Source organism: Phyllostomus discolor, chromosome 2, assembly GCF_004126475.2.
Source record: "Phyllostomus discolor isolate MPI-MPIP mPhyDis1 chromosome 2, mPhyDis1.pri.v3, whole genome shotgun sequence".
In the NCBI taxonomy this organism is placed as follows: Eukaryota; Metazoa; Chordata; class Mammalia; order Chiroptera; family Phyllostomidae; genus Phyllostomus; species Phyllostomus discolor.
In genome coordinates, this window is record NC_040904.2 from 124,062,309 (window position 1) to 124,074,594 (window position 12,286).

Consider the following 12,286-nt stretch of genomic DNA (forward strand, 5'->3'; position numbering starts at 1 on the left):
TTGAGCAGGCAGAAGATAGAAGCTGCAAACCCCAAAACAAGTCAATTGAAATTATCTAGTGTGAGGAGCAGAAAGAAATAAAAGAATAAAGAAAAAATTCACAGAGCCTAAGAAACAAGAGACTTGTGGAATACCACCAAGCGGATCAACATATACAAAATGAGAATACCAAATAAGAAGAAAGAAAAGGATAGAATGAATATTTCATAAACTACTGGCCACAAACTTCCCAAATTTGTTACGACATGAATTTACACAACCAAGAAGCTCAACAAAATCCAGAAAGGATAAATACAAAGAGATCCACAATGAACCACTGCAGCCAAACTGTCAAAAGCCAAAAAACAGAGAGAGAATCTTGAAATCAGCAAGAAAAGCAACTCCTCATGTCCAAGATACACTGTGTGGGAAGAGGAATGGGAATAACCTCTTACCAGGTGTTCTGATGATGAAATGTTCAGAACTTGGTAGATGTGGTGCTTATGTTAATGTACTGAATGTACTAAATGTACAATTAGTGTACTAATTGTATACTAAAAAAGATTTTATGTCAGTGATTTCACCTCAATTTTTTTAAAAACCTAACTTTATTTCCATCACCTGAATGAAATTTTCTAACCCATTATATGCCCTTCTTATTTTTTAGGTATGGGTGTTTGTTTCAACATAAGCATTTGTATATATGTGAAACAAAGGTAGAAACTCAAAAGGTCCAAAAAGCACATATTTTGGAACTAATTCTCATTCCTTTTGTCCCCTTTGCCTCTGCAAATTCTACCAATATTCCTAATTGTTCTAGATTCTTCCAGGTATGAATGTAAATTTCTTTTAAATCTATTTGCTTAGGACTATACATATAGCCTCAACTGGAACCATCATCTGCTCAAATGTTGTCTTTCTTTATTCTCTTGACTTTTTTCCTTTTAGAGTAAAATTAAATCTAATTTTCACTCCATGTCTCATCTTCTTTTTTTCATATTTTCCATAAGTTTCTGCTTTCTGGTTTCTTTTCTATTTATTATTGTCTATTCAATCTAGTCAGCTATTTACCTAACTTCTTAAGTTTTAATTTTAATGATATCTAGTTCTTTAGATCTCTTCTAAATATGCCTGAACATTTTTTTTAGATTTTACTTATTTTTAGAGAGAGGGGAAAAGGAAGGAGACACATCAATGTGTGGTTGCCTCTTGTGTGCCCCCTACCTGGCCCACAACAAAGGCATGTGCCCTGACTGGGGATTGAACCAGCAACCCTGCAGTTCGCAAGGCCAGCGCTCAATCCACTGAGCCACACCAGCCAGGGCTGAACTTTTTTTGATGATGTTATATTTCTTCATTACAGTTTCTACTCCTTCTTTTATTACTTTATATTTGTATATACTTTATATACTTTACTAACATCTTTTTATAATTACTTTACAATCACTTTCAATCACTGTCTATAGTATCTTTAATTACTGTGGTGCTATTTACCAGTTATAGCTGATCAATCTTTACTGGTTAGTAATTTAATTGTGAGGTCACCTTCACTGGAGACCACTTTGTCCATGGATACTATGACCAATGAAGTATGAAAATTTCCCTGGGAGTTGCCATAGGGTTATGAAATAATTATGATGTTTATTCCTAGTCTTAGGATTCCTACACCAAGCAAGTAATATAAATGTAGATTAGAGAGCCATCTACATATGACCCAGGCTGAGATTTCTATTTTTCATAAGGACTCCTCTCCCATCCAAAGTTCTGGGCAGAGGGGCAAAATTCCTCACAACTTTCATTCCCTGGGGTGCTGAGTTTTCCCTCACGTGGATAATTCAGGTCTGTTTGGACACAAGCAAACTTCCAGCTTCCCTTTCTACTGAGTTTTCAGGCCTTTAGTCCTGTCATAGACATTAAAACTCTAGTACTCAATCCTCAAGCTCCATGAGTAGTGTGAAATCCCAATAGAATTCCAGGGCATCAACTCCTGTTTTGGCCTTGAGTTACTTCTTTACCTTTTATCTGAATATTAGCCCCTTGCTCATTTTTTTTTTGAAGCTTGGGTACATACTGAAAGAGCTTTTATTCCTCATTTTTGTTTACTGGTAAGAGGGAGGCCATCCCATAGTGACTAGGCCCATTATGTTAACCAAAGGCCCTCATTATAGTTTTTAAAACAAGTAAACTAGGAGACTTCCGGCAAGATGGAGGCATAGGTGGACACATCGTACCTCCACGCACAACCAAGATTAGAACAATAACAATTTAGAGGCAGAATAACACCCAGAACTGACAGAGAATTTATCTGAATGGAAGTCGGACAGCCAAGAAGCTGAAGTAGACCCAATCATCCAGACTGGTAGGAGGGGCGGAGAGGAGCAGCCGGGCGCCGGTTGTGGCTAATGGAGAACAGGGAGAACTGGGAGCATAAGGCAACTGGGAGTGCGAAAGGCATCTGGGGCACACAAGATCGCAGCGGGTGGACCCTGAGTACCCAAGCGGCAGCTGGTGGACCCAGTGAGGCGGCAATTGTGGACCAGGGCAGAGCGTGCAACCCAGGAACCCAGAGAAGGAACTGAGGTCCCAGGAGAACAGAGCTACCGCCATTGTTTGTTCCCTCCTGCCCCTGCCCCCACCCCCACATACAATGTCACAATCTAGTGACTGGGGTGCCCAGCCCCAATGAACACCTAAGGCTCTGCCCCTCACCATAACAGGAGTGACCAGACCAAAAAAAAAAAAAAAGAGAGAGAGAGAGAGACATGTCTCAAACAGAAGAACAGATCAATGCCCCAGGACTCATCCTTTTGAGCGACCAAGAGACAGCCAATCTATCAGATGCACAGTTCAAAACACTGGTGATCAGGAATCTCACAGAATTGGTTGATTTTGGGTGCAAATTAGATGAAAAAATGCAGGTTACCATAAAAGAGATGAAGGAAGATGCACAGAGAACCAACAGTGATGGGACGGAAACTGGGACTCAAAACAATAGAGTGGACCAGAAGGAAGAAAAAAACAATCAAGCAGGAAAGAACGAAGAAATAAGAATTCAAAAAAATGAGGAGAAGCTTAGGAACCTCCAGAACATCTTTAAATGTTCCAACATCCAAATTATAGGGGCACCAGAAGGGGAAGAGGAAAAGCAACAGATTGAACATATATTTGAACAAATAATAAAAGAGAACGTCCCCATTCTGGCAAAGGAAATTGACTTCCAGGAATTCCAGGAGGCTCAGAGAGCCCCAAAGAAGTTGAACCCAAGAAGGAACACACCAAGGCACATCATAATTACATTAGCCAAGGTAAAAACAAAGGAGAGAATCCTAGAAGCAGCAAGAGATAAGGGGACAGTAACCTACAAAGAGTTCCCATCAGACTGTCAGCTGATTTCTCAAAAGAGACCTTACAGGCAAAAAGGGGCTGGAAAGAAGTATTCCAAGTCATGAAAGACAAGGACCTATATCCCAGATTACTCTAGCCAGCAAAGCTTTCATTTAGAATGGAAGGGCAGATAGAGTGCTTCTCAGATAAGGTCAAGTTAAAGGAGTTCATCATCACCAAGCCCTTATTACATGAAATATTAAAGGGACTTATCTAAGAAAAGAAGATACAGAAAAAACATGTATAGTAAAAGGACAGCAAACTCACAATTATTAACAACCACACCTAAAGCAAAACCAAAAGAAACTAAGCAAACAACTAGAACAGGAACAGAACCACAGAAATGGAGGGCACATGGAGGGTTAGCAACAGGGGAGTGGGAGGAAGAGAGAGGGGGAAAAGGTACAGAGAATAAGTAGCATAGATTGTAGGTTGAAAATAGGAGGAGGGTAAGAATAGTATGGGAAATGTAGAAGCTAAAGAACTTATAAGTATGACACATGGACATGATTAAAGGGGGGGATATGGGTGGGAGAGGGTGTACAGGGTGGAGGGGAGTGAAGGGGGGAAAATGGGACAACTATAATAGCATAATCAATAAAATATATATATATATAAAAACAAAACAAGTAAACTGTTGTAGGATATTCTAATAGACTATTGGCAATCCACCAAGTATCCAAATAAGTGAAAAGAATCTCGAGACATAGACATACACAAAACTACTGTCACACAATTCAAATATCCATTATTCAAATATTTAATTCATTCAAATATGTAAGTTTCAGGCGCAGTGGTAGGGAGCAGAGTCTAGTGGAAGAAACAGGCATGTGCACAACAAAAAGCCTGGATGATAGAAGGGTGTTGCCATATATATTATAGAGATTGGGTGGAAATTAGAATTTGCAGGGGGAAATAATTTGTCAGCTTTCAAACATGTTAGTTTTAAGCATCCAAGACATACACAAAGTGTATATGTCTATACATACTAGGAGATCCAAGTGTAACTAGGAGATTATAACTAGGAGATCCAAGACCATGTTTCTAAGATAGGGATTAATGAGCTCTGTAGCATTAACTAAAGAAAGTAAATATACAATAAACATATACCACAGAGATCATTTTTAAAAATTCAATTCCAAGGGAGAAAACTGTACTTGAACAATGATTAAAATTTTAAAAAAAGGAAAAAAATTCAATTCCTCCACAATAATTTACACCATATAACATACCAGTTTCCTCTCTGAGTACTAATACATACTTTGAGGGACTTGAGATTCCAGAGGCATACTCCAACTTTTACATTACAATTCTTTGTAATAGGTAACAGAATTTCTGCATTTGACCTATCTGTATTCTTTAAAGAGATGACAGGTCTAGCTGTTTTGGCTTCAATTTCTGATGCTATGGAAAGTGAAATTACCTAGTGATAATGTTCACAATACAGTGTGCAACAGCTGCATACAATGCAATAGTTCCATAGGTACAGCAATACACGGTGATAAAATTATAGGTAAAACTTCTCAATAAGTTTCAACCTCATTTTAACCACTAGAGGGCTACCTTGTCAGCTATTTAATTTCTGATCCCTTAGTCACTCAATTTTAGAACATCAAGTACTATGATTTATAAAATTAGATTTACTCTGCAAAAGCATGTCATTTTAAAACTTACCAAAAAATAATTATCAAATCACTTTATACACCAGAGGACTCTGTGGAAGAAAAATGTGCTAATATACTAACAGTTAAAGGGACTGTCCCCTCTTTAGGGCAACAAAGTAAGACTGATAAGCCTAAAATAAGAAAACTTACGTTTTTCTCATACTTCTTGGTCAGCTTTTATATTGATGGACTTACGTTTTAAGTGTTCCAGATGTCATAAGTTCAGTCACCAAAACAATGCACTTCTTTCCTTTTACTGTGGACTCCCAGGAATCATAGAATCGAACAATATTGGGATGCTGAAGACCCTTTAACATTTCAGCCTCTTCTTTAAATCTCTGCCTCTCAGACTTTGATAACTTTCGATCCTACAATCAAAAACCAAAACAGAATGTGGTTTAAAATAATAAAACACCAAGCTACTGTTACATTTAGGTAGTAAACATACTAAATTATAATAATCAACTGTTAAAACAGTAACACTAAGTTTACTAGTAACTTTATCAGCCTATCATGAGTATAAAAACAGGCTAAACTATATTGAAGAAAATTCTGTATTATAAAGTCATGTTTGAGATTATTTTATTATTGGTACTATTAATGTATGACTCAGATACTGTCTCGTCTCATTTTGTATGTGCAGTTAACTTACTGCTTCCAAAACAAGTCATCTATTGCTAGAGATATGCAATTTAATAACATGAGACAAATACAGGTTTTCGAGGTAGAAACATGCAAATATAAATTCTAGTTCTGTCTTTGCTTCAGTTAGAATTTCCTTTATAAATATATACCTTCATCTCACAGGACTGTTTTAAGAATTAAATAATCTACTAGGTATGTTTTCATCGCATTTAAAGTACCTGGCACTTCACAAGTTAGTCTCTGAGATAAACCAAGGAATGCATTTAATTTGTTGTTTTTCCCTTGATGAGATCTCATACTCTGAATTGAGGTCTCAAACACTAAATTGTTCTGTGAATTAAAATTGGTACTATGTCTTTCACATAAATATTCTGTCAAAACATGTAATACTTATTTTGACAAAATATTCTAAGTATACAATAATGTGTCCATCATACAGTTAAATAATTAAACATCACAGGCATAATTTACCGTCCCCATCTACCATATTTTTCCATGTATAATGCACACTTTTTTGCTCAAATTTTTGAGGGAAAATAAGGATGCACACTATACATGGGCAATACTACTTCCATATCTATATAAATGTTGTTAATTCTTTTATTTATGCTTATGTGTTAAAAGTGTAACTCTAGAAAACAAAAACAATATCCAATATGCAAAATAATATCCTGGAATATGACAATCATTTTATTTCTAAATATAAATAATTTAATTAAAAATTATTTTCCCTGGAAGTTTAAGACAAAACCATGGGTGCACATTATACATGGGGGCACATCATACACAGCAAAATATGGTAATTAGGTTGTCCTTCCCATTACAATTCCTTACCCTTGAATAACCACTCTCTTGAATTTGAACATACCATTCCTGTATGGGTTTTTATACTTTATATGAAATACTAAAATTGCATAAAATGATGTTATAGAGTATGTACTCTTTGGAAGCTTGCTTTTTTCACTCAATATTGAGACCATCCATGATGGCATATAAGGAGACATTACAAGGTATCTACCATATCATTATAACTTGGATCTACTCATTATCACTGCTATACAGTTATTCATTGTCTGAGTATATAGGGATAGGTAAAAGTAAGTTTACAGTTGTTCACATGGAAAATAATACAATAATTAAATGATAATACAAGAATAAACTGTTTTACGCACGAATAACTGTAAATCTATTTTTGCCCCATCCTGTATTACAATTTATAAAATCTCCTACTAATGAATCTCTAAGTTGTTCCCTATTTTTCCCCACTACCATACTGCAACAGTGTTATAATATTAATCTCCTTGGACATATATTCAATGGTGTCTATAGAACACTTGTCCTTAAACGTGGGGTCCACAAAATCCTTTAAGGTAAGTTTGTGAACATGTGTGAAAACAAATCTTTATTTTTTATTTACCATGAATTAAAATTTAATACCTCCTTTAAGTATTTAATGTATATACCTAATAGCATTCAGTAGTACCTGTGATTTTTGCCACCAGCAAACCTAGATTATTTCATGTCCCATAGCAGTGGTTGCAGATTATCTCAAAATAGCAATTACATAAATCATTACTTTGAAATTATGATGATATCTATTAGGCTTTCAGTAGATTTTATTACTATGTACTAGTAATGCATACTAATCACAAACTGAAACTTTTTGGTAACTATTCAATATTTGTTTCCCTTATGATCCTATTTTATGAACTTAAAACAAACATTATTCTACCTTCCACCAGCCTTCTAAAAGAGACCTGAGGTAGAAAAAAATAATAAGAACTATTAGGATACAAGGCTAACAACAGAATTGTTGGATCATAGGGTATAGGAATCTTTAATTTTCATAAGTATCAAGAGATTGCTTTTCAAAGGGACTGTACCAACTGATTCTCCCAACAGCATGGTCACCAACATAGTAATCTCAGATATTAACTTCTGCCAACTTTGATGGGTATAAAATCATATCTTAGTACTTAATTTATGTTTTTAGAATCAATAATAAGCATGAGAAACTTTTTGTTTCCTCGCAGACTATTTAAGATTACTCTTCTGTGAACTACCCAATATATCATTTGTTGATTTATATTATTTGTAGATTTTCTTAATATATTCTGATACTAACCCTTTGTTGATGTTATGAGTTTCAAAGATCTTTTCTCAGTTGTGGTTTGTATTTTTACCTTGTTTGTGATGTCATTTGATTCACAGATGTTTTTATTTCACTGTAGTTCAACTTATCTATTTTGTACTTTATAGTAGGTGGATTTAATGTCTTCAATAATTTTCTAGACACTGAGACTATAATTTTTCTTTCTCTTTTCATTTTTAAAAATTTTATTTGTTTGTTTGCCACATTTTGGAACTTATCTGTTGAGGAATTTATTTGCTTGGGTAAAAGAACTAGGCATTACTTTTTTTCTGTATCAACCAATACCCCCAATACCATTTGATGAACAATCAGTCCTTTCCATGTAAATGTAGTTCTAGTTCTGAATTCCATATTCATTTCCAAAGGTTTGTCTATTCTCACACTAATAACACACTTTCTTAATTGCTATAATTTTAAAAATAATTCACACCCTGTAGGAGAAGCACTTTCTGTATCATCCTCCCCAAATTTATATTTTAAGTTATGTTCTCATTTTTCCCACAAGAAGACTTCTATTTTTTAACAGAAATACAGTTGTATGTGTGTGTAACCTTACTCTGTCCTTTACATCTTTTAACTACTCTCTCATTTTTTATTTCTTTATCTTTGTTACTTTCTGGGTAATGTTCTTGGATCTACCTTCTTGTTCACTGATTCTAGAGTTATATCTAACCTACTTAGTCCCTTTTTTTTTTAAATTTTTTATTTATTTATTTTTAGGGAGGGAGGGAGAGAGAGAAACATCAATGTGCGGTTGCTGGGGGTTATGGCCTGCAACCCAGGCATGTACCCTGGCTTGGAATCGAACCTGGGACACTTTGGTTCCCAGCCCGTGCTCAATCCACTGAGCTACGCCAGCCAGGGCTTTTTTTTTTTTTTAAACTGATCAATCTTTCCAGTCTATAGGAGGCAAGGATGCAAATGACATGTGTTAAGGTCTCAGGCCCTGATCCAGAAATAAAAGATGAACACAAACCAGATATGCACTCCCAACTGACCATAAAAGTCTTAGAATGCTCTGTATACAGTTAAGAGAGGTATATATTTTAACACCCATAAAGAAAATAAAACCTAAAGTCAAGCAGCCAGTCACCAAAAGTACCCACTGAGGGGTTTGATAAAGGCAGTTCAGTCACTACTCCAGTCCCTACTTTCCCCCTAGCATCATTAAATAAAGGTGGGGTCAGGGAAGGCTAGGCACTTACCGAAGGCTGCAGTTCAGAAAGAATGCTCCTGCCACTGGACTATGCCCAATGCCTGGAGGACAGATTCCCTCCTCCTCAGTGGTAACCCTACAAATGGGGTTTTAAATGAGACATAACTGACAGCTAAAACTACAATCATCCCCTCCAACCTCAACAAGCCATGCCTGCTTCATGAATAGGCAGGCTTTCCCAGTGTCCTCAGAATTTCTTCTTTCCCTGGGTCCTGCTCCATCTCCAAATTATCAGTGCAAGATTGGTATCTCTTCAAAGTTCCATAAAAACACCCTTTCACAGTCCTTTATCACTTTATTCCCACTCCTAACTAGAGGCTGTGACCTTGTCAAATACCTTGTCCGCTAAGACTTGGATTCATGGCGGCATAGCTATATTATCCTGGATTATGCTCCTAAAACGTTCCTTTCCTGGGGGACAGACAGCCAATGAACAAGTCAATAGAACTGGGGCCAGATGACTGAGGAAGCTGGTACTTAATTGAGTTTCTAATCATAATGCACTTTCCTTTCTTAAAGCTCTATTTGGGCCTTTATCAAATCAGTCATTCATTACCGCCTCAGTACCATCTTGATGTTTCTGTTGTTTTAGTTTTTAGTCCTTTTTCTTATGACTTACTTTACAGATTTAATTCAATACCACTTTTATCTGAGTTACTAGAGATCTAATTTTGCCTACTGTTTGGGGGGCTGATATTCACTTGTGTTGGTTTGTTTCTTCACGTGGTTATCTTAAACTATGATTTGTTTGTTGGTATATCCTCAGTTGTAGGTGTATTCCACAAACTTGAGTCTGTCTTTTCATTTCATTTTCCTCTTCAAAGAATGACTTTATTGGATCTCAATTCTAATAACTGCTTGGGTTTGAGATTTCATCTATCCTCAGATAGATAGTGAAACTATGTCTCTTAGTTAAAAGGCTGGCCACTGTCCCAGAAAAGCCCTAGTGTCAATTCATACTTTTCCCACTCTGGTTTTAAGTTTCTTCTTCATTTTTAGACCTTGGAGATTATCCTTATTATAACAAGCTCAGTTATACATCGAAAATAATAGGTTTTTGTTGTTCTTTTCAGCAAAATTTTCAAAATACTATCTGGTGTTTCACAGTAGGAAGTTTTCAGCTCATCTGTTTTTTCATGTACTGACAATAGGGTTTCCCAATGTTTGTTAAAAATGTTGTTCATCATACATTCTTACATATTCCTCATATAAGGAAAATTTATATAGAAAAAATCTAGATCACTTGTTGACTCCTTTACATATTACCAAACCTTACAGTAGTTAAATTAGGAAAATTTATTTTAAAGAAATTGCGAAAAGTTAATTAAGTCTCAAAACAATTAGAAGACAGTGATTATGCAAATAAATTATATTCCACCTATATTAAGTGGTATTTAATTTTTATATTTTAATAAAACTACCTATTTGGTTGTCTCGATAAGTACTTTTATCTGTATAGCATGCAATATTCCAGTTTTAACAATTTTTTAGCATCTTTAAAAATGTTCACTATTTAGGTACCTTGTGTCAGACAACAGCATATGATAAACATTAGAGACAAGATTTCTGCTATTGTAAATCTTACAGTGTTAAGAGGCAGGGGCATTGATTTTATGTATGATGAACAGAAAAGCAGTGGGTACTTCAAGAGCTATCATAACAGACCCAATTCTTTGTTCACAAATGTACTAGAGTTAGCCATGTAAAAAAAAAAAAATGACTACCAGCAGGTTACCCCAAGAATTAAGTGAGATCCCGGGTATTGGAAGCATATGAAAGCACCCACAGTTCTAGTCACATAATACTTGAAATGCTTAAGATATTTTGCTAAAGGCAAACTTAGGAATGTAGGATACACAATGGAAGCCTGAAGACTCAAAACATTAGTTAACAGTGAGCTATAAAATTTAAATTTATTTAATTAAATGCATTTTGTCACTCATAGTTTAGATCTGCTAGAAAATACATCAGACCACTGTAGTTGAAACTTGGAATATATACTTACTATAAAGGATAAGGTAGCATACAGTGCTTAATGGTAACAGCTTAAATAAATTAAGTAAGTATATCTATTCAGTGTTGTACAAATGGAAGGTTAAGTTTAAGTCTGACTTTTTTTTTTTTTGCCTTAGCTGAGTAAGCTCAGTTGGTTAGAGCATCATCCCACACGCCAAAGTTGTGGGTTCAATCTCTGGTCAAGGCACATAAAAGAAGCAACCAATGAATGCATAAATAAGTAAAACAACAAATCAATGTCTCTCTACAAGCCACTTTTGATACATTCGATCAGTCACAGCAGCTCCTCCATTCACTGCACAAATCTTTTTTCATTTTCAGTTGTGTTTTACCTTTCTTGACACAATAAAGTATAATATGCCAAAAATGTTGCTTATTTTTTATCTTCAATATTAAAATAGGTACACAAAAAATCACCAATTTTCATTTTTTTAAATGTACATTGATATGGCAGCTGTCACATACAATCTAACAAAATTGTTTCAAATGAAGTTAGACAAACAAGTGCTACTAGAGCTGTTGTACAGAAAAAAACTGAATGAACTTTGTGGCCAACCCAACGGTTAAAAAAACATACTGAACCTTTTATTGTAAAATGTTTTCTCTCAACTGGTTATATGTGACTAGAAAGAAATTGTCACTAGATGTGAATTAAGTCTGTAATGTAAATCATTCTATACTGTTGCTTACATTTTAATTGTAATTTTAAATTTAAAGATTTTTTTCTATCTATAATCCCATATTTTTAACAATGTTCTCAAGTACACAAGGCTTATAAATTCTTTCTGCTGGAAATTTACTTGAAGTAATTTATTTATGTCTTTCTCTACTACCACTATCCTATTTCATGCTATTATCACCTCTTCTAGATTCCAGCAATAACCTACTAAGTCATTTCTACACATCTAATCTTACCCTTGTACAATGTTTTCTACTCTGTCCATATACAGCCAGAATATTTTATGATTTTAATAAATTCTAAGGTATGTCTATTTAATCTTAGAAATACAATTTTTCATATTTAACACCTCTGAAATTAAATGTGTCATATGAGTTTTAGATTCAATGAAATATTGTATGTCCTGTTTAAAACTTTTTAATAGCTTCCTACAGCCTTGAGGATAAAGATGAACATCATTGTGACTTATGAGGTCTCATATAATATGGTCCTTGCCCACTTTTAGAGCCTAATTTCTTGTCATTCTAATTTTTCCCACTCTCAAACATGCA

General features: G+C 35.0%; 1 protein-coding gene across 18 annotated transcripts in view; it reads right to left on the reverse strand.

The window, feature by feature from the left end:
- WNK1 (WNK lysine deficient protein kinase 1) overlaps positions 1-12,286 on the reverse strand; it is a 147,110-nt gene that overhangs the window by 84,407 nt on the left and 50,417 nt on the right. For all 18 annotated transcript variants that reach the window (XM_036018494.1, XM_036018495.1, XM_036018493.1 and 15 more), the window contains exon 2: positions 5,223-5,395. In XM_036018494.1, coding sequence (XP_035874387.1) covers positions 5,223-5,395 — 173 coding nt within the window. The remainder of the gene's footprint in view (positions 1-5,222; positions 5,396-12,286) is intronic.